The sequence below is a fragment of the Monodelphis domestica genome, chromosome 2 (assembly GCF_027887165.1).
Source record: "Monodelphis domestica isolate mMonDom1 chromosome 2, mMonDom1.pri, whole genome shotgun sequence".
Taxonomy (NCBI): domain Eukaryota; kingdom Metazoa; phylum Chordata; class Mammalia; order Didelphimorphia; family Didelphidae; genus Monodelphis; species Monodelphis domestica.
Genome location: NC_077228.1, coordinates 123,657,729 through 123,682,310, shown reverse-complemented (window position 1 = coordinate 123,682,310; position 24,582 = coordinate 123,657,729). Strand labels below are relative to the sequence as shown.

The following is a 24,582-nucleotide window of genomic DNA, read 5'->3' as shown; positions in this document are numbered from 1 at the left end:
AAGTGTGCACCTGCTGTGAAATAAAGCCACCAAGAAAAAAAAAGTTGAATAATTTAACTTTTTTATTTGTAAAGATAATCAGGGTTTTTCTGATTACATCTTAACTTCATAAATGTTAAATAACCTATCAGCATCTAGTTGTTGTAAATTATGAAAAGGAATATTGCTAGGAATATTAACCAACGGATTCCTTGTTCTTTAGTGAACATGAAAATGTGTTATGGCAGGTTGTCATTGTGCTCCTGGTAACTTTGACACCAAATAACAAAACTGCCATTTGCACTTAGGGTAAATTGGTTCACTTCTGCTTTCATGGCTGCTTTTATTCTGACAGAAATTTATGAACTCTGGAACTAACCAAGTCGTGTGGCCTCCCAGTTGACTTAAACAAATATGCCCATTTCATTTCATTTCGGCATCAGAATACCAGGGGGCTAGGTACCTTCAGACTCATTGCAGATGGTGGAGGGTGTGCGAGAACACAGGAGGTTTTCATGTCAGTGTCCTGTGAATTATGACAGTACCATTGCCCCCCCTTTCCTTCAGTAAATGCATGTCACTTTCTGGCATGTTCACAGCTTAAAGGACTATTTTCTGTTTACATACTCATCACACATAAAGGGCATCTACTTCACATTAACTAAAGCTTTTAAAAAAACACGCATTTGCTTGGAAGAACCCTGCTTAGACCAGTAGGAAGATGATTTGGGTTTTTTTGTTTATGTGTGTGTGTGTGTGTGTGTGTGTGTGTGTGTGTGTAATTTACAAGCTTATGATATAGAACAATCCCTCTCAGCACCAGGAGGTGTTACCCCTTTTCAGCAGAAAGCTCCCTTTTACTAGACAATAGGGGCTGACAACAGACTTCTTCCAAATTGTAGTTTAAGGGTCCCTGACTTACTCAATTTGATGACATTATTTAACTCTAAGTATTTTAAACATTTTATTATGATGTCTGTGCATACCGACCAGGTGCTGTTTGATTGGCTTCTGAGAGATACAGGATAGGGAAAGAGATGAGACCTGTGATTTCCCTGGTTTAGGTTTCTTACATGAGGAATATAGGTGAGGATACCTTCTCTGGAACTTAGAGCCTTTGAATTTCCAGGGCCAGCAAGATGGCACAGTGAATAGAGTGTCAGGCCAGGATCTGGGTTCAAAAATGACCTTGGACACTTCTTGAGTGACCCTGAGCAAGGCACGTTTCCTAGTTTCCTTGACCCTTGCCCTTCTGTCTTAGTGTTGTTACTAAGATGAAAATTAGAAGGTTTTGTGTGTTTGTTTTTAAAGGGTGAAGGCAGCTAGCTAGCTCAGGGAATAGAAAGTCAGACCCATAAACGGGAGGACCTGGGTTCAAATGTGATCTCAGACACTTCCTTATCTGAGACTCTGACCAAATCATTCACCCCCCATTGCCTAACCCTTACTGCTCCTCTGCCTTAGAACCTTAGAACCATAATATTGATTCTAAGATGTAAAATATGAGGTTTTTTTTTAAAGAAAGGAAGGAACTTACAGGCTAAGTAAATTGCTCAGTTACAAAGCCAAGATGTATCAGAGGCAGGATTTTAGTTTTTCTGCCTCTAAGACCAACTTTCCATCTCCTACATCATGTTGTATCTCACTTGGTGGGGGTAGGGAGTGGGCAGAGACATATACTAATTATGAAAAGACTCAGGAAAAATATTTCATCCAAAGGTATTAATTTTCCTACTTTTAAATTCTTAAAGTAATTCCAAAAGAATGTGGATTCAAATTTGGAGGAACCTTTATTTTCTTTTGCTATGGACCCCTTTGTTGGTCTGGTGAAGGCTATGGATGAAGTCCAGTTTTCTCAGAAAAAAAAGTATTTTTTACTGTTTAATATAAAAGAAAGTAATTTTTTGAAATACAGTTTTCAAATTAAAAAAAAAATTCAAAGAATCTAAGGTTAAGAATCCCTGATCTAGTTCAACCTTACCATATTTTAGCTAAGGAACCTGAGGTTCAGAAAAAGAAAAAGAACTTTCTCAAGATGACATAGCCCCAACTAGGGTAACAGAATAGAAATCCAATAGAAGTCTTAATGACTGTATTTACTTTAATATAGTGTATAATGATAACTTTATTCATAAGAATGTCATTTGTAGCCTTTAAGGTTTACAAAGGATTTTATAAATGTTCCTTCTTGGAATCTTGGAACTTAGGCACTATTGCTAACTCCATTTTATAGATGAGGTTTTAAAAAGTTAAGTGACTTGTCCAAGGTCAGGTAGCTAGTAAATGTCTGAGGCTATATTTGAACTTTGGTCTTCCTCTCTAGAAGTTCAGTACTCTATCCACTGTACCATTTATAATGCTCCAGGTTCTGTAGAGTTCTCTTAAGTGTTTAATGCATTTCTCAGAAATGGAATCCATACCATCAATGACTATATATAAATATAGAGTAAATAAATGCAGACCAACTCCTTTCAAATCAAGAATTCTAATTTTGAAGAACCCAAATTAGCATTGTGTGTGAAGTTTGAATGGGGAATACATCAAAACTTCTTTGACCCTTGCCTTATCCACCTATAGTCCTCCTGGCTGCAGCCTGACCTAAAGTCATATCAAGAATAAAGTAGAAAGGGGAAATCTTCTGAACTTAAATGTTGTTATAACATTCACAGAATATCAAGAAATATTCTACCTTCTCTGTACTTGGTCCCAGTTTAATTCCTAGACAACACAAATTCAGATTTCTTTAGGACTTTCTGATTAAAGTAGTTCCATTTTTCAGTTTGCTAAATCCCTTTTGAACCTTTGCTAATCCCCTTTCTCTCTGCAATGATCTGTAAGAAGGAGGTCTCTTTATTATATGTGGCTGCTCTTTATATTCAAAAATGATGTTATGGCTGTAACTGTTATAGCCAGGTGTGCACAGCATATTCAGACTGTTCTTTTGTTAATGGCTACTGCAGTGGTTCATAGAATATACTAAACTCTATTCACCTCACTATTCATGAATTGTGAACACACAATAACTAAAGAAAAGCTTTAAACTCAGTACTGTTATTGTGCTTACTAAAGCCAGTTAGCTTAGTGAATATATAGATATACTCTCTATATACATATATTAAATATTCTATTTATATGTGAGCTATATAACACACACACATACACACACACACACACACACATATATATATATATATATATATTATATATATATAATATATATATATATATAACTGCGTTGACGATCTATTATTTGTTTGAGTGTCGTGAAGCAACATAGGTAGAGGGAAAAGCACTGAATGTAGAGATAAGTGATCTGAGATCTGTTCCTGACTAGCTGTGTGACCTTGGACAAGTCATTTAAGCCCAGCTAGCTTGCAGTTTCCTCTCCTGGAAAATGAGAGAACTCTACAATAGAATTTCTAAGGCTACTTCTACAACTTTATCACTCAGTGGTAAACCAAGTTTTTATTTAAAAAATTAAGACATTATAATCATAGGAAAAATGGAAAGACCTACATGATAGTATGAAGAGTTAAACAAGTAGAACTAAGAGAACATTATGTACAGCAAAAGAGATATCATTTGAAGAATAACTTGTATATGTCCACCTCCAGAAAAAAACTAATAAATAGAAACATGGAAGACATAGTTTTATATAAATATAAATACAAAATGTTTGTCAAATAATGCCTTCTCTAGTGTGGGGAGGGAAGGGAGATATATACTTGAGAATCTTAATTTAACAAATATATATGTAAAAAAATTTAGACAAAGTTGAAAGAGGTCTCAAATCATCTACTCTAATTCTTGCCCCATCCCAAATACATTAATCCCCTCTATATCTAAAAGAAGAGGTTCTCTGAGCTTCTTCTTAAACCCCACCATTGTTAAAGCATCTTCCTTATTCCTTATGTAGGTAAGTATATCTATTCCATACTTTTAAGTCATAATCTGATGGTAATACATCTTTGTTTAAAGTTTTTTCTTTTAGAATACTCCTTAAGGATGCAATGTTTTTAGTGTCTCTCTAGTCTAAACTCACATTATAAGAGCTTCTTAAGTAATATTCACATATTCAAAGTATAATTTCTCCATCTAGCTCCTCAGCTTCACCATATGCTTTTAATATAGCTAGTCCACTCTCCATAACAGTTAACCTGTCCTCATTGCATGTTCAAGGTCTATTTCAGAGGTTTCAAAGTCCAATTTCACTCTTTTTCTTCTTACCATCTCTTACCTTTGTTTCGAATATTAGTTTATGTTAATCAGAATCACATTAAACTTTTTTGGTCCTGACTTCACCATAGCTGTAGATTTAGTAGGAAAAAGTGAAAAGAACAGTCAATATATTTGAATTCAAGTCCTAGCCCCTCTGGATAGAATTATCCTCTATAAAATTGAGAAATTGGGCTAGATGACATTCAAAGTTCATTACAGTTTCTAGACCTTTGATCTAATGATCTACTTGTTTACTCTTATCCCAACAATGTAGCTAACTAGAAACTTCATTATTTATAATAGGAGATAGGAACCAGACTTGTTACTTCAACGGGTATTGAGATCTCCCAGGTGAAGAAATTCACTTTAGCAATGGAAGTTGGCAACTTCTTTACCATTTAGTCTTTGTGAGTTGTCTATATAGTACTGAGACTTTGTGTGAGGATCACATAGCCAGAATGTTCAGAAGTGAGATTTGAACCAAGGTCTTCCTGGCTTAAAGGCAAGATTTCTATTCACTATATCATATAGTCTTGTTATTTCTCATGGTGAAGAGAAAAATCTTAACTTTTGGTATTGCAGAGAAAACCATTTGAACAGAAATTTAAGAAGAGAATATGGTCTGTGTGGAAGGGATTCCCTTCTGAATTCAGGGAACATACTTTCTCCACAATATATAATCAAATAATTCCTGATTCATTTCCATTTATTTTGAAGAGGCTAAATATGGCTCTAGCCTTTCTTCTCAAAAGCAGCAAATGTGAGCACTAACATTTTTTGGACACAAATTTCATATGGATTTCATGTACAGGACCATAAGTCTCCCTGACAGAATGGACTGTCCTGGCTCAATAATTGATGCACTGAGAAGTCTCTAGGTATACCATGATTTGGATATTTTATGGGCTATTATGTCAAGGATCTGTGTCAGACAGAATGCTATACACAATGCTATATAGAAAAATTATCGTCACTTGCAAAACTAGTGATATTTTATGTACTTTGGGGGTAAGTAAGCCTAGGAAGAAAAATATGAAGCATTTTCTAATTATCCTGGGTTTGTTTTTAAAAGAAAATGTTATGGCATGTTTTGTTTTTCCAGTCATGAAGAGAAAATAGTGTATTTTGTATTTAGTGAAAATATATCTATTTTTGTTTCTCATATAGGTGCTTAAATCATAAAGCTTACATTCATAAAGGTCTTTATTCAATTAAGCAGCAATATCTTCCTACTATGCAATTTGAAATGTATATGCTTGTTAATTAATAAGAATTTCTAAACCATTCCACTAATTTCAATTTTTTTTCAGGAGAGACACATGTCCCCAAGGTGCCTTTACAATATAATGTCTTACTAAATCCTGGTAGTGTGGAGCCATTGATCTATCCAGTTGGTCACCACCATTTAACTGTGGTAAAGAATCTAACCCCATACACACAGTATGAAGTAAGGATACAAGCATGTCAAAATGGTGAGCAAGCTTCAAACCCTTTGTCTGGGCTGATTCAAGTGTCTAATTTTCCCCAAAAAAATGAAAACATATATTTTTAATATAACTAAAATAGCTAACATTTCTTTTCTCATTTGAAGTGGACTGTTTACCTAGAAAAATCAGTCTGGTACTGAGTGGTGCATTATATATTTCTGCATTTTACATCATGAATATTTAACTGTAGATTAAAATGTTAGTCATTTTTTGTGAACATAAAGTCCTGTTTTATAAAGCACTTTAAAAGAAAAACACCTCACTCATATGAAAATCTTCAGGAATATAAAGTATTCCAGAGAATGCAAAAACATCCTAGAATATGGATTTAACTTGGTTTTTTTTTATTTTTTTGTGTAGCTAGAGTATTGTATTGAATTAAATCAGAATAAATCTTATCCATTTTACAATGCTTGGCTGACCTTTATCTCATATACATTGAATATTCACCTACAATAACATAACTTTGAGTCTCATTCTTTAATGAACAGCTTGTAGTCAGTAATATCAACATCTGGACAAGCCTTTCCTGTCCATAAGCTTTACTTATTTTATTGAAAATTAGACAGTTAAGGCATTCTGTTCCTTTTAGTCCCAGAGTCTTCAAAATCATCTACTTGGTTCAATATTAACCCAGGGTTAGGATCATAAGACATGCATTTTTTTTATGGATAAGACATGTATTTGTATGGTATGTATTTGTATATGTTTTATCCCCCTACCAGACTCTAAGGTTCTTGAATTCATGTGCAATGTCTATTAATTTTCATCTCTAGATCCTAAAATAGTGCTATTACAGTTATTTAATATACATTTATTGGTTTGAAGACAGGTAGATATGAGCAATACACCCCATTTTAAACTAATGGAGACATAGTCTGTAATAATTACACTCTTTCTAACATGGGCATCTTATGTGTGACATGGAAAGTGTAGAGGTTTGTCTTCTCACCATCTTGTTTGGTTTAATAGGTGGCATTAATATAGAGATTTAAAGATTGCAAAGTATTTTACATATATGTATTAACTCTCTGATCCCTATGACAACTCTGTTAGATGAGTGCTATTAATTATCCCATTTTACAGGGGGAAAAAACAGACTGAGAGAGAGATTAAATGACTTGCACAGGGTTACCCAGTTAATTAGTATCTGAGTTGAGATGTGAACTCAGATCCTCCTAATGCCAAGTTCAGTATATTACCATTGTTCCAATATCCCAATCTGGTCTTGCAATTTCCAAATATATTATTCTTAAATTTTTCATTTTTCCATGTCAACGTTATTCCCTATGGAATTTATGGGCATTTCATGCCCATCTATCTTTCTGTGATTTATCTCAGGCATTGAAATATGGTGGCACCACAGCTCAGTTTCACCATTGCTATCTACATGTTACTTAGAGCATATTTGACTTGAGGATAGTTTTAGTTTCTTTTCTTGCCCTCATCTATTCATGTTCACTTACAAATTTGGTCATTTCTGTCAAGATCATTGTTTCATTGATTTCACTTAAGGTCAGCTTGTGATTTTCTATGTGATTAAAAGAGAGCAGCTCAGTTCAACTGAATAAACACATATTTATGTTGTGAAAAGGATAATGCAAAAATATTTTTGTTAGTCTTAAACATGCATGATATGCTATTTTTTCCTCAATAGTACTTCTTGATTATATTTTGTAGATTGTAATAATGAATCAACTCTCAGCTTCTGACCCCAATACCAGCTAATGAGTGAAGGCATGAGCTATCAACATATTGGGTAGCAACCAGAAGACAATTGATATTTATCTTTAGTTGGATCAGATATTTCTTCTGAAAAAAAATCAGAGTGTATATAATACAATTGAAAAAAACAAGATTAGACTTTGCACTATTCTCATGCCTTTTGGAAAATGTTTTGTTCAAGGAAATATTTACAACTTCTCATGACAATCTTCAGATTAAAAATTTTTATTCTTTATACATTTTCACCTGGAATCCGGGGAAACAATAAGTATTTAAGTGCATATATAAGGCAGTGCAGATATGCAGAAGATATAGAAATAGAATTGGTTATATTCAACTCAAGGTCTATAATCAAATAGTAAGATTTATAAAGTACAGTTTCTGGTCCTCCTTCTTTAATATTCTGGCATTTTTTCATTGATTTCCATTAGTAAGTACAGTGGATCGTACATGTTAGTATTTCTGATACCAAACCTAATTTTGTTTATTGGCATGAAAACAAGCCTTAGTAAAGAAAAAATGGAGTATGTGAAGATGTTGGATAACCATTGGCTTTTGTTAGTTTATTAAAATATTAGAGACCATAGAACCTAGTAATAATTCCCTAAATAACATGAAACATTGTAAGAGCAGATAATTGAGACATGGTTCTACAAACTAGGGAAAAATAAATAACAAGGGATCTTAATAGTTGCTTACTTATGAAACTTTTATACAAATAAGATAGCCAATATAAAAAATCTACTTTTCAGCTATCTATTGTAAGGGGGGAAAGGGCTAATTATATAAAAGTTTGGACTGGATTATATTTAAAATAGAATTTAAATTATTCCAAAGAGATTTATTTATAATTTATTTACAAATTATAGAAAGAGTGAAGTAAGAAAATCAGAGAGAGAGAGTAAGATATCTAACCTAGCACTAAGTAATTTACTCCTGGCCCCTGACTCAACCTGGGCAGGAAGAGTTAGTCCTTAGCTGGCCTTGGCAAAGCTGAAGACCTGGGGAAGCCTTTCCCAAAAGGTAGGTCTCTCCTGAGGCTAGGTTTTTTTTTTCCAAAAAATATCCAGGAAAGGAGTTAGCCTTTTCACTTACCACGTGTCAGTCCAAAGGAAGAGATTTAAAAACAGCCTCACCAGGAATAGGGTCTCAGGTCCAGTCAGCAGATTCTTCTCCAGTCTCAATTCCATAGAATGAAGAACTCCCTCTCACAGGAAGTTCATCTCTAAGTAGAACTCCAAGTAAAAACTGCACTCAGGAAGTAGTAACTCCCTTTTAAAGACACTTTCTTTTGCATCACTTCCTGTGCCTTCCCTTAATTTTACATCTACCAATCACAGTTGAGGCTTTGCTTTAGGACTGCCATGGATCAGTCAGTTTAATTCTGATTTGTCACCTACTATTGCACACGTGGGTTACAGACCTCCCACTTAGTGATTGATTAAGTGGGATGTTTATACTTTTGGTGGTTAGATCTAAAAATGGGCAGATCTCCCCATTCAACTGTAAGTGGTGATTTTTTTTTTTGGTGATTTCATTTTCACAATCAGGGGAGAGTTAAATTTAATCTTCACACTATCTATCATCTATCTATCTATCTTATGACCTATTTTATTATATATGTCTTTCTACCTACCTGCTTACCCTTCATCTATCTATCTAAATATATAGAGGGCAAAGACTGTTTTATGTTTTCATATCCTTGATGTCAAGCCCAATGTCTTACATATCATTTTTTAAGGATAGATTGGGGGGCCTGGAGAGGGAATATCATAATCTCAAATCTGGCCTCAGAAACTTCCTAGTAATGTGACTATGGGCAAGTCTCTTAACCCAACCATCTAGCTCTTACTCCTCTTCTCCCTAGGAACCAATATTTAGTATTGCTCATAAGACAGAAAGTAAGAGTTTAAAAAAAAAAAAGAATGGACCTTCAAATTCATTGATTGAAGAACTCTCAAAATCTGCTTTCTTTCAGTGCAGATAAGTCCCTGTTTTCCAAGTTATAGTTTCATAGCATTTCTTCAGAGCAGTAGGAGTTCATTTGGGAGACTTACTCAGAGTCATCTACATACTTAGCCTGTATGTGTGAGAAACAGACCTTGAATCCAAGTCTTCCTTATTAAAAAACTAGTTCTCACTCTACTATATAATTATCTTTTGATTTATATGTAGTAGATGCTTCTTAAATGCTTATTGTTTAAGTTAATTTAAATATATTGGAGTGTCTGTCCCAAAGAACGATATAGGATAATGACCAGATATAAATTAATTCTTAAGGTATACTTTAAAATTATTTTGTAAGATGATCATTATGAAGATAAACAAGCTCTTATAACTTTCTAAGAAATATTTTTGAATAAAAATATTAACTCATATTCTCTCCTAAGATAGAAACATATGTTCAACCCACATTGACTTGGAGAAGTCAAATATATTTTTCTTGCTGAGAGTACCTTTTCTGAATGTCAGAAATTATCTTTTTACCAAGAGATTCCATGTGAAAGTTAAGATGCAGAACTGCTACATATGCTTTGTATATAGCAGGCACTCAATGATTCTTTCTTTCAGCAATAAAAGAATGACAAGCAGTCATTTCAATAATAAACCAAGCTGTCCTAAGTTTAGCCACAACATTTTAAATTAAATTATTTTAATTGTTTTAGTTAATAAATTTTCTAAGTGGTGATTTATCCACCTTTCTAGCTGGAAAAATGTAAGTCATCTGAAGTCTTAATTTGTAGTATGTAGGATCTCTTTCCCCTTCTTGAACACTATTCTTTGGTCCTTCTTCAAGGTGACTGTGGAGTCAGCAGTGGTACCTTGGTGACAACTTTTGAAGCAGCTCCCTTGGATCTGAAACCCCCATTTCTTTTGACTATGGGACCTACCAGCATATTAATTAGATGGTTACCACCTACAAAGCCAAATGGAATCATCATCAACTATTTTATTTACCGGTAAAGTTATTATTATTCTTATTCAATATTTAAATATTTATAGATTTCTAATATAACAGAATGAACTTTGTCTTCTTTTCACAAAAAGTCTCCCTAGATAACCAGAAGAAGAGAGAGTCATACTGAGACATATTAATTTAATTTGTGAATATAAATGCACAAGTGATTTGACTATTTTCACTCATTATTAAGTCAAACCAGAACTAACCAGTAAATTAACTCAAACCACCTGATTTATTATAATGACCAGTTAAGAATAATCAGATTATAGAGAAAGAGTAATACCTAATGAGACTTTCAGTTCTAGTCTAAATGCCATACTTATTTAAAAGGTAGAAAGTATATTTTAAATAATGTAATAATTCATTTGTATATGGTAGTTTGAAGGATCCCATTTAAAGAGTTCAAAGAACCATAGACAGCTGGAAGACAAATCAGAGGTTATGTATTTATTGTTAAAATGAGAAGATTAGTCAGTCTCATTTTACAAGTAACAAAATTGAGTCCTGGAACAGTTCAGTGGTCTCCCCAAAGTCATACATCTATAAAGCAGCTGACTTGAGATTTGAACCTACATCCTCTAATTCTAGCCCCAGCATTCTTTGATTTCACCATACTCCCCCCTATTTGCTCCTTGCATTACTCTTGTGGCATCTGTTTAACAGTAGGGATATAGTCTTGATTCAGAAGGGATCAGTCTTGTTTTTCAGGATTCCAAAAGCTTACTTTTTGTCAAGGATGTCATACTTTCTCCTTACTTCCCTAGAGGTGGTTTTTTGCTCACAACCCTCTATATTCCCACAGTAAACAGTAGCTGTCACTGTAGAATGTATTCTTCCTCTTCCTAATCGTATACTCCCATACCCCTATTATAATTAATAAGAATTATTTTTTTAAGTTGAATACCTAGATTGGTAGGACCTTTCAAGAGAAGGAAGGAAGGAAATAAGGGAGGAAAGGAGAGAGGGAAGAAAAAAGATTTACTGAGATCTTGCTATGTCCCAAACCCTATGCTAAGTACTTTAAAAATATTATCGCGTTTGATTCTCACAATGGATATGGAAAGTAGATGCTATTTTTTTAAATCTCCATTTGTCCAATGAGTAAACTGAGACAAAGAGAGTTTAGGTGACTTTCCTGGGCTCATGCAGCTAGCAAATATTGGAAACAAAGTCCGAGCTCACTTCCTAGAGGTCATTTAATTCAATCTCTTAATTATACCAAGGAAACTGAGGCACAAAGAAAGACTTCCATAGAGTCATTCAGTGAGTTGAAGTCACAACATCAATAAGAACCCAAGTGTCAGAGTTTGGGGCTTTTATTTGGTTTGCCACGCTCTCATCTGTCCACAGGTGACATTCTGTTGGGCCTTTTACATAGCATTCTGAACGGAATCATTCTCTATATGATGGGAGTTTATTGTCTAATACAGGAATCACAACACATCATAAAGGATACACATACAGGACAAATGCATCAAATAGGCATGGTGAGTGTACAAAGCATGACAAAGGCTTCTTGTCAACCTTAAGTTCAATGATCTTCTTGAGGAAATCCAGTCTGAGATCCTCAGCCTGTAGACTTGATCTCTGTCCCCAGGTAACTTCCAGTCTCTAACCCCTTAGTTTAAGCTTTAGCTACCTTGTCAAATTGAGAGTTTTGAGCAAAATTGCCAAAGGAGGGAACTTCTGGTTATGAAAATGATATTACTGAAAATGAGCAAGCCAAATTTCTTCTCAGCAAACATTAATTTGAAGAATAATATTTCTGATTCAAATACAACGTGAACACGTAAAAATGACTAATGTGAATTTACATTTTACGCTAAGCACATTAGTGCAGGCTCTAAAAATGCCCATCCTCTGGAAATAGTTTTCTTTCATCTACTTAATGCTAATTGTATGAGAAAAGCACATCAAATCCCTATTCTGAATAAGGGGAAATAAAGTATCTGTTATAGCCCAGGACGTGGTTTCACTCTGTTGGTTTTGTAAATAAAGCTCATGATTATGTTGAGTATTCCATGGCAGCTATAGAGAGGGAAAACAGGAAATATAATGCAGAAAGCCCGCTTCAATGAAAAATACTGTAAATTGAATTTGACAGCATTTGATGGCATTTGATTATTCTAGTCACAGCCAAACAATGATATAAAGAGTAATATGAAACAGAATGTGTTACTGCCTAGCAGACTCAAAAGCAATAAACCTTCCTCCAATGTGACACAATCACTTCACAATCATAATTGTAGCCTGTTGGATACCTCTGAGTACAGCAGAAGGGCACTGACTGACATAGATACATTTTGTTTTTTATTTAAAGTGAAATGAAAATGGCGCACTGGGGCTCCAGATACAATCGTTATATTCACCTACATAGGCATGAATCACTTGGCAGTTATTTCAGCTGAAGTTTAAATGTGCTTAGACAACAACAATATCAAATCTTTCTTCGATAGCTGCAAAAAAAAAAAATCTGAAATTTGTAAGGACAGGAATAGAATGTAGGCACATGGTTCTTTTTCATTCCAAGGCTCTATATTGGCCCTTATATCGTCATAACAACAAGCCCGCAGTATTTCTGGGAAGGTGATGACATGTAATTTCTTCTTCATCATTTGCCTTCTCATTGTATCACCACCAAAGGAAATTCATTTAACTCAAACTACAGAATATTGGTGAACTGGCCTATGCAGATCTTTTCATTAAAACTGCAGGAGGCTTGCCTGTCAATCTCATTGTGAAAGTACTTGCAAAATGATTGTCACTCTGCCAAAAAAAATCACTTTTTCTCCCCCTTGATAATTTTCTTCTGTTGTCTAAATGGTTGCCTCTGGATATTATCCGATTAAAAGCTGTCTGCTTCCCCCCCAAAAGATAAGATGCTTGTAATTTTTTAACCCATAAAGGGCATTGACTGTAAGCCACAACACTAGCTTTTGTTTCATTCGTATTACCTTGGACTTAATTTATGTTGTTGGCTATATGAATGTTCTATATGGAAAGTTTCCTGCCTTCTCTTTTGAAAACCAATGATGAAATAAGTTTTATAATGGTAGATAAAACACCAGACATTCGATTTCTATAGGACATCATATATACCTGGTTTGGTGCCAGCTTATTCCCCTATTATAAACCCTACCATACTGAGCGGGTGATTCTCTTATCAGTGAATAATTGGTTCATATGATAAATCAAAGACTTTTCAGCACTATGCTATCAGATTACATCTGTCCTTTCATAAGCTATGTTTTCATCAGGTAAGATTTGTCAGACCACCCTATGAGAATGCTATTTTGCTAGGCACTTTACAAATGAAAATGCATTCCTGCTAGTTAGAAGACTATTACTAAGGGAGAAGTGATGAACCTTTTCTCAAAGAGATAAGAGAAGTCTTAGGATGATAGATTTATTTTTTCCTTTCCTTTTATTTTATTTTATTGATTGATTTAGAGTATTTTTCCAGGATTACAAAAATCATGTTCTTTTCCTCCCCTATCCCCAAACCTCACCCACCCATAGCCGATGCACAATTCCACTGGGTTTTACATGTGTCATTAATCAAGACCTATTTCCATATTATTGATATTTGCACTAGGGTGATTGTTTAGAGTCTACAATCCCAATCATATCCCCATCAAACCATGTGATCAAGCAAATGTTTTTCTTCTGTGTATCTACTCCCACAGTTCTTTCTCATAAGTCAAAATTGTGCTGGATCATTACATTGCTGCTAGTAGAGAAGTCCATTACAATAGATTGTACCACAGTGTATCAGTCTCTGTGTACAATGTTCTCCTGGTTCTGCTTCTTTCACTCTACATTCATTCCTGGAGGTCATTCCAGTTCACATGGAATTCCTCCAGTTCATTGCTTCTTTGAGCACAATAGTATTCCATCACCAACATATTCCACAATTTGTTCAGCCATTCCCCGATTGAAGGGCATCCCCTCATTTTCCAACTTTTTGCCACCACAAAGAGTGCAGCTATGAATATTCTTGTACAAGTCTTTTTCCTTATTATCTCTTTGGTGTACAAACCCAGCAGTGCTATGGCTGGGTCAAAAGGCAGACAGTCTTTTAGTGCCCTTTGGGCATAGTTCCAAATTGCCCTCCAAAATGGTTGGATCAATTCACAACTCCACCAGCAATACATTAATGTCCCAACTTTGCCACATCCCCTCCAGCATTCATTACTTTCCTTTGCTGTCATGTTAGCCAGTCTGCTAGGTGTGAGGTGATACCTTAGAGTTGTTCTGATTTGCATTTCTCTGATTATAAGAGATTTAGAACACTTTTTCATGTGCTTATTGATAGTGTTGATTTCTTTAACTGAAAATTGCCTATTCATGTCCCTTACCCATTTATCAATTGGAGAATGGCTTGGTTTTTTTGTACAATTGATTTAGCTCTTTATAAATTTAAGTCATTAGACCTTTGTCAGAGGTTTTTGTTATGAAGATTGTTTCCCAATTTGTTGCTTCCCTTCTAATTTTGGTTGCATTGGTTTTGTTTGTACAAAAACTTTTTAATTTGATATAATCAAAATTTGCTATTTGGACAATACTCTATTTTCTCATTTTTCTTTGTATCCCTAAAACATAGTATCTTGAACATTGTAGATATTTAATACATACTTATTGAATTGGATAGAATTTGGAATTGAATAAATTAGCTAATACAATAATTCAATGGACTTTTGTCTGACTGTCATAATCTAGATAAAAAGTATCTCTTTGTTTTTCAATTATGGGTTTGTGGATTATTCTATTTTTAGAATTTCAGAATTCATTAAGCATGACATCTTGAGAGTCAGGAAATACAATCAACATAAGGGAGTCCTCCATTTTGGTAGTAAATAGGTTTGGAAAAGATATATCTCTATTTGGTATCTTGTTGCTAGTGATAATTAGATCATTAGACAAATTTGTCTCTATATTTAATTCATCAAATCTTTCCTCAAAAGAATCCTTAAAACATATGTAGGCCATTCCCATAAATTTTTTTTTAATTTATTGATGTATTTCTTTTTTACAGCAAACTGTTCCCTATTATACTGCCAAACTGAATATTTTCTTCTATTTGAAATAAATAAAATAAGAAATATATTACATAGAAATCATATCCTATAATATATGAAATATTCTTTTAGTCCCACTTCTTTTCCATGAAAGATAAGTTAGGTTTTATTATTTCTGCTCTAAGACTATCACAGATCTTTCCATTGCTCAGAGTTCAAATTCCCTTTTTTTAGAACCTTCTATGTTTTAATGATATAGTTCACTTAAATATTGCCTTCATTTTTTAGTATTCCTCTTCCCTTCCCCATCTAAGAAAGAATAAAAATGAAGGGGATAAGTCAGAAAAATCCAATTAACACAATCACCAAAACCAGTATTATTTCCATCCTCGTTGTCTCCCACTTCTACAAAGAAGAAAAATTGTTCTTATGTGTCTTCTTTAGGACTTCAAGATGGTCACTAGTACAACCATGTTAGGGTGGATTAAAAGACCTCATAGGAGTTGGAAAGGATGAAGAATAGAAGGTGGAGTCAGAATGTTCATGAGGACATTGACCCTTGTACTGAAGTTCTTGCATATTATGGCAGGAGTCTTCAAAAAGATTTCACTTACTGTGTAGGGCTCAGCAATTCAACTTAACTTTCTGTGACATTTGGTCCATAAATATTGCAGTTGATTTTATTTTATGAGCTATGGGCCTTTAAGCTTGGTATGATTTCCTTCTTTGCCTTTCCTGACTTCCCTTTTATACTGCTGTATTATAAGAAATCAGGGTTGCCACCTTTCCCTTTCTTTGGGTTCAGCTGAAGCATAATAAGCTGATGTCCTCATTTATCTCAGTATAATCCACTTTAAAGATGTGTCTTCTACACAACAAATTGTTTGGCTTTGCTTCATAGTTCATTTTGCCATCTTCCTTCATGGTAAAGGTGATTTTTATCCCACTTATATATACCATCATGATTATTATTTATTTTTCTCCATTCAAAGTTTAAATATGGACACTTACTAGCCATGTGATCTTGAGTTAGTCATTTAATTTGTCTTCATCAGTTTCCTTAGCTATAATATGAAGATAACAAGGGTATCTATATCTCAGGGTTGTTGGGAAGATTAAATGAGAAAATTATTTGTAAAGACTTTAGCACAATGCCTGACACATGGTAGGTGCTTAATTATATTTCCTTCCTTTCTAGAATACTCTGTAGTTATTGAATAAATATTCTCTTTTTCTTTATCCTGAAAAGTTTATTATTCCTTAATATTTCTTAATTAGATTTGGAGGCTTTTTTATGTTTTGATTGCTCATTTCTCCAGTCTGTTGGCTTTCCTGTGAGGATTTCTATAAGTGCTTTCTTTTTATTATTCTTTTAATTGTTGCATTTTCAGACGGTATTTTAAGGTGATAAGAGGGTATGGAGTTTATGCACAATCTCTTAATCACCATGCCAAAAATCTCAACGTTCAACTTATCCACAACTTACTAATGTCAACTGGCTTTGTTTTTAGCAAGAATGTCAATATTTCTGGGGTTCATTATAGGGATCAGGAGAATCAATTGTATGTTGTTTCCTAGCATTAGCATTGAACCCATACTGCTAGTTCTGTTTCCATCATTCATTATCCAAAGGATTAATAGTTGAGGAGACATGACCTGGCAACTGCCTCTGCTCATGTCATAGTCCCAACCTCCTTAGCATCTACAGTTATGGAAGACAAGGAAAAGGAAAGTTCTTGCCACCGAAGTCCTTGGTGCTGTCAAATAGTTCAACATCAAAATCAGATATCTTTTTACCAGTAGAAACAACATTAAAGAAGATGAATCACCATCTGCTTCACAATTGCACCCAAAGGACTAAGGATTCTTTCCATATGGCATGTTACAAAAAAACTTGCCATCTGTCTTATCTCCTCCATCAGAATATGAGCTCCTTGAGAACAGGAACAATCTTACTTTTCTGTTTTTATCATCATCCCTTAACATAGAGTATAACACAGAGAAAAAGCTTGATAAAAGATGTTGTATAATTTCAATAATAATTTATTAAGCACCTACTACTAAGCACTAGAACAAATTGTTCTCACCTGTCCATTGCACTGGTGGAAATATTCAAATGCGTGGGGTGGGCATGTCTCTAACTCACCAATGGGTTTGTGACCCATTACCCACAATAGCCATTAAGGTAGCTGAAGCAGTCACTAGGGAGTGGTTAGAGCTTGATCAGACATCAAAGGGGCCAAAGCCATTGCTACATACTGGGCTATCACCAATTGTACTGACTTTTTTTGCTACTGGACTTCAGTGATTCTGGAAGAGAAAATTAGTCTTAGGCCTTGGTATAGCTCTGCCTCATTTATTTATTTATTACAATGTATTTCAAGTCAAGGTATTACCCCCATGATGTCATTGATCCCCTTCAACAATCAAGGATGACCACCAGTAACAACTATGAGCTAGGCATGGTGCTAAGTTTTGTAAATACAAAAAGAATTTAAAAATAGTTCTGACTCTCAAAGAACTGTCAGCATAATAAGGGAGAGAATAAGCAAGCAAATGTGTGCAAATGATCTTTAAACAGATTAAAAAGGAAAAATTATTGAGAAAAGATTCTAGAATTAGATGGGTTAGCAAAGGCTTCCTGTAGAAGATGGGATTTTACCTGAGACTTGGAAGAATCCAGGGAACCCAGTTTGTGGTGATGAGTTATAGAGCATGTTGGGCATGGGGGGTAGTCAGAGAAAATGCCTAAAGTAGAGAGATGAAGTTTCTTATTTATATAACAACAAAGATACCAATGTCACTGGATTTAAGAATATGGCAAGTGGTATGGCAAAAGAAAACTGAAAAGGTAAGAGGATTGAATTCAAATGCCAAGCAAAAGACTTTTTATTTGATCTTGGAGGTTATAGACACTATATTTAATTAAATAGGGATAGGGGAGCAGTGAACTTGTCAGACCTGTGCTTTAGGAAAATCACTTTTACAGTTAAATAGTGGTAGAATTAGAGCAGAGAGACCTGTGTCAAGCAAATCCACCTGCAAGTTATTGTCGTACCCTAAGAATGAGGAGGTATCTTCAACCATGACAGGGAAATTTGAAAGAGGGAAGAGAGAGTTTAAGATGAAAAATGGTGAGTTCAGTTTTGGATGAGTTGAGTTTATTATGTCTATGATATGTCTATCCAATTCAAGAGGTTTGAATGGACATGCTATATGGAAGTTTAAGGCAGGATAGATACATTGGACAATCATCGGCAAAGAGATGGTAATTCTATGGGAATTGATGAGTTCAAAAAGTGAAGTAATATAGAGGGAGAAGAGAAGAGGATACAGAATAAAACCTGGTAGAACACCTAGAGTTAGTGATCATGACCTGGATATGGATCCATAAAAAGAGCCTAAGAAGGAGAGAACTGAAAGGTAAGAAAATCAGCAAAAAATGGTGACTATAAAACTTTAAAGAGAAGTAGATATCAAGAAGAAGAGGGTGATCAAAGGTTTAGAAAAAACAAAGAGAAATACAATTGAGAAAAGTTTACTGGATTTGTTAATTAAGAGATCATTGGTTACTTTAGAGAAAGAGGTTTTGGTGGAATGATGAGGTCAGAAGCCAGTTCGTAAAGGCTTAAAGAGGTGAGAAGGTAGAGGCATTGGCTATAGGCAATCTTTTAAAGGAGTTTAGCCACTAAAAGCAGAAGAGATGTAGGATAATACCAGGGATGGAAGAATCAGATAAGAGTTTTGAGGAATGTTTGTAGGTAATTTGGAAATAGAATATAGATACGGAGAAAGTGAAGGTGTGAGATATTGATGATAAGAGAGGGGGCAATTTATGGGAGGAGTTGAAATTGAATGGGATTGATTGTGCAGTTAGAGGGGTTTGCTTTAATAAGTCACAAGGCCACCTCTTTGTGTGACACAGGGACAAATGGGGCATATGACATCTTGCTGATATGTGTAAGTGGGGAGAAAACAAAGCTCCCAGTGAATAGACATTTTTTCTGTATAATATAAGGCAAGATTCTCAAGTTTGGGGTTTGGGAAATCTTGGGAGGTTTGAGAAGAGCTAAAAAAAATTGGAAGAATTGCCATGGAATGTGGGATAATGAATTGATAAAAGAGGTATAGAAGGATTGCCTTGCAATTCACTTATATCATTGCATCCACCATAATTAGTCTTTCTAAATGAGAAATATGTAGTAAATCAGGATTACTTTTTTCCATTTTCTTTATTCCTTTTAGTGCCAAGCAACATGGTACTCTACAGTTTGGCTCTCCACTAAAACATATTTATTTATGTTATTAAACCACAAACTCTCTAAAGTCCCACAAAGACAGAAAAGTCTTAATTATGGGCCTACAATAAAGATATTTCAAGGTATGTTTGTAGGCAATAGGGAAGTAGCAAATAGACATTAGAGATAAATAAGAGATTGATAATGAACTATGTTTTTTTTTTATTTCAAGATAATCCCAGCTAAGTATTTCACTCTGAAAATATTACTTTTTTCACTATAGCAAGTCACAAAGACTATTTGCTAAGGCAGAAAAGGGTTGCAATCTATATCAGCAAAAAGTACCTCAACTGATGAAATTATGGATATTTTGAAGTATCAATTATATGACATTGTTAATGATATCTAACATTTTAAAAACACTCTACAATTTACTAAGCACTTTACATACATCATCTCACTAGATCTTCACAACAGTCCTATAACTCTAGCTGGAAGCTCCCATCTAAAACATGCCTAAAATGATTTTATGCAAAGAATAAGAGATTGGCTATTCAGGAGGAAGTACTTCCAGTTAAATGAGCAGTTGAATCCTAAATCTTAAGTCGATTGAAATGATTACAGCCTGCTCAACCACTTCTGTTCAAAGTTTATTCAGACATGAAGATGTTCTGTTTTTTAGCACCACAGATGGAACCATTTACCTCACCATAAGTTTCATTCATTAAATATTCAACAATGATAAGAACTAAATACTTAACCATGTTGCATCTTTTGCTTGTGCTTCTGCATAAACATGGGGCTAGAACCATATTTGATCTTATTACATGCAGAGAGTAAATAATTCACAGTTGGAAGTCCCCTACTTTTTTCTTCAATGTCAAAAATTTACAAAACATCTCCACTTTTCAGCTTAAGAAATTGTACGAGTTCAATAAAAATTATCAAAATAGTCATGGGAGGACTGGGGCTTCAGGCTGAGTCCAAGAAAATCTAAAGAAGTAGCAAAGTTGTCTGGTGCCAACAAGGTATCAAAGTTGATGAATATAAAGGAATTACCAAGATTTTCCTCATTTTTCTTTGGAAATTTATTGTTTTTTTTCCCCCTCTCTTCTTACACAGTCCCTCTTGTGCTTTTCTATCATTTTTCAAAAACAAATGATAGTATTTTGATTGGGGTGGTATCATGCAGCCTACAGCCTAATGTTGAGAGATGCAGACTTCATGCCTGAAACCTAAGTATGGCCCTATACATACCCAAAAGCCAATGGGGTACAGTGCTACCCATATTCATTCACCAAGATATGAGCTATAGTCATCTGAATGCTATAGTGAAACAGAGGCAAGAAGAAAATCTCTGCCTCCAAACAATGATGTCTTCAGAGTTGTTTCTGAATTTCTCTAATTCAAAATTTTTAAAGGTATATACTTGAAAGAAATAGAGGAATATTCCATTCTCAAAGGGAGCTCTAGAGTCCCAAAAATGTTTGCAATAGCAAATCAACAAAAGATCCCAACTCCTAGTAGTTTTTTTTTTCTCAATATACCTTCATAAACACATTTTAAACCAAAGAAAGAAGAGAAATGTATTTCTAAAACCAGTAATATGACAGTACCACAAGGACTACTTATATCACAATCTAGTAAGACTCAGGTTTCTTATAATTTTGATTACATAAAATTAAAAAGTTTTTGTACAAACAAAACTAATGCATCCAAAATTAGAAGGGAAGCAATGAATTGGGAAACAATCTTCATTACAAAAACCTCTGACAAAGGTCTAATTACTCAAATTTATAAAGAACTAAACCAATTGTACAAATAAATCAAGCCATTCTCCAATTGATAAATGGGCAAGGGGCATGAATAGGCAATTTTCAGTTAAAGAAATCAAAACTATTAAAAAGCACATGAAAAAGTGTTCTAAATCTCTTATAATCAGAGAAATGCAAATCAAAACAACTCTGAGGTATCACCTCACACCTAGCAGATTGGCTAACATGACAGCAAAGGAAAGTAATGAATGCTGGAGGGGGTGTGGCAAAGTCAGGACATTAATGCATTGCTGGTGGAGTTGTGAATTGATCCAACCATTCTGGAGTGCAATTTGGAACTATGCCCAAAGGGAACTAAAAGACTGTCTGCCCTTTGATCCAGCCACAGCACAGCATGCAGCCTGATGTTGAGAGATGCAGATTTCATGCCTGAAACCTAGATATAGCCCTATACATACCCTATACATAGCATAGCTTTGGGCTTTGTACCCCAAAGAGATAATAAGGGAAAAGACATGTACAAAAATATTCATAGCTGCACTCTTTGTGAAAATTGGAAAATGAGGGGATGAACTTCAATTGAGGAATGGTTGAATAAATTGTGGTATCTGTTGGTGATGGAATACTATTGCGCTCAAAGGAATAATAAAGTAGACGAATTCCATGGAGACTGGAACAACCTCCAGGAATTGATGCAGAGTGAGATGAGCAGAACCAGAAAAACATTGTACACAGAGACTGATACACTGTGGTACATTCTAATGTAATGGACTTCTCCATTAGTGGCAATGCAGTGATCCTGAACAACTAGGAGGAATCTATGAGAAAAAGCACCATCCACATTCAGAAGAATTACTGTGGGAGTAAAAACACCGAAGAAAAACAACTGCTTGAATACATGGATTGAAGGGATATGGTTGGGGATGTAGAATAAATGGAAATCCTAGTGCAAACATCAACAACATGGAAATAGGTTCTGATCAAGGGCACAAGTAATATCCAATGGAATTGCACATTGGTTGCAGGAAGGGTGAGTGGAGGGAAGGGAGGGAAATAATGTAATTATTGTAACCAAGGAATAATGTTCTAAGTTGACTAAATAAACTAATTCAAATGGAATAAAAAGACTCGGGTTTCTTATAAATCATTCCAAAGTGTGAAATTATGTGAATTCTGAAAGGAAAAACTAAGTGGGGTGACATTCAGAAAGAAACATGAAAAACAGTTTTAGGGTATTTCTTGGTTTTCAGTTAAGCATTTAGATTGCAGTTCTGTTTTGAATCTTTACCATGTAGACTACCTACCCAGCTGAACTCAGTTTCTAAACTGGAAAACAGGTGAGAAAGATGACTGTGGGAAAGTAGAATGCATTATATCATCAGACAGACTATTGAACCTGAAAACCCCTTACCCTTGCTTCAATCATAGGAGTATTCTAACAGAGGACAGCTAGTATTCTCTATTTTATGATGGAGGGTATTGCCTGGATTCATGACTCCTAGAAGAGTTTTGAGGGGAGTGTGAAGAAAAGGATGAAACTCCAGGAACCTTGATTTGGTTATTATAACTATGAAGCTACTGAGCATGACATAAGTGATTACGAAACTTCCTCATATCACTGAAATTCACAATTACCCCCCAAGAATTTCATGCTGAAGACCTCTTATGTGTCTTCTGCAGCCATCAAAAGAAGAAATTTTATTTTAAATGATTAGATGACACATATTCTAGGAGTATTCTGCAGTCTATTTATAGTTCACAATGTTTTGAGTAGTGAATACATAATGATAAAGATCTGACTGCTTTATCAAGTCACAAGAGAAGCCATAGCCAAAGCAAGAGCTTGTGCTGAGTTTCTTTTGCCAACCAAAGAATTTCTTGAGACATCCATTTCGATGGACCAAAAGCTAGTGGTCAGTATTCTTAGGGTGGCGAATCATTAGACCAAAATAGAACAGGATACAGAACTCCAAAAAGTGCAGGAAGCCTGTGAAAGAAAACTGTTAGAGACCAAGCAATGAGAGACTATCTGGGAAGGCCAGTGCCAATCTGCTGTCTGAATATCACTCAAAGAAAGGGATAACTTCATGAATTTAGACGATTTAAGGCTAACCGACCCTTCTGAATTTTCTCTGTGTATGGAAAAAACAAAGACTATGAGATCAGAAAGAACGTAAACTGCTATATTTTGACTATTCAACTTCATTGACCTGTAAAGAAGAGTCTGGAACCACTCCATATGGAAAATAGAAGGTTGCAATGTTCATCAACAAGTAAGAAATTTGAAAGCTAATGCCACTTTTGAAGAGTTCAGTGGGGAAGAGAAGCTATAGAGGTGTAAACAATTTGCCTATGAAGAATTTAACTAACCTAATTTCAGAAAAAAATAGTAGAGCCATTGAGACCAGAGATTAGATTACCAAAACATTGATAGGGAGGATTTAGGCCTTTAAAGATGTCATCCAAAAACTTTCCATCTGTGAGCAGGGATGTTTGGATAGTAAACATGTAGGCAATAAATCCAGGATATTCAGAGTGCCTAGGATTAAATTTTTCTTTTACTTTTTTGATATTTTATTTTTCCAATTTCATGTATTTTTAACAATTTTTTAAAATTTCAAGTTCCAAATTCTCTCCATTCCTCCTGCCACTTCCCCATCATTAAAAAGGCAAGCAATTGAATGCAGGATTTACATCTGTAGTCATGCAAAATATGTTCATGTTAGTCATGTTGTATAAGAAAACAGATGGGCAGAGTCAAGATGGAGGCTTCGAAACAACAAAAATTGATTCCTCTGTGAATACCTTTCCACATCAATCAAAAACAAAGCATTTCAAGGGGGACAGAAAACCAAATCCAACAATAAGACAGAGTTGTGGGAACCTCCTGCTCAATTCAACTTAAAAGGTATGCAAAGAAGGTTAAATTCTCTGGTACAAAGAAAAGAAAAGAAAAAAGGAAGGTCTCAATGTCCCTCCCCCAACTACTGTGCTGAGATTTGGGTGGAGAGTGGGATCTCAGGACAAGGGCTCCAATCAGGACAGAGTACCTTGCTACCACACTATGTGAAGCTTGGGGCTCTGAAGTGGAGAGAAGCAGAAGAGAGGGCAGGCTGGCCACAGCCTTTAATCACCATAGCTACATCTTGGGCCTCTGCCAAGGGAAGTTTTGGCCTTGGG

General features: G+C 34.9%; 1 protein-coding gene across 2 annotated transcripts in view; it reads left to right on the top strand.

The window, feature by feature from the left end:
* The window catches only part of USH2A (usherin), a 327,556-nt gene that overhangs the window by 156,234 nt on the left and 146,740 nt on the right, over positions 1–24,582 (top strand). For both annotated transcript variants that reach the window (XM_056815925.1, XM_056815924.1), the window contains exons 17-18: positions 5,508–5,669; positions 10,207–10,369. In XM_056815925.1, the coding sequence (XP_056671903.1) occupies positions 5,508–5,669; positions 10,207–10,369 (325 nt within the window). The remainder of the gene's footprint in view (positions 1–5,507; positions 5,670–10,206; positions 10,370–24,582) is intronic.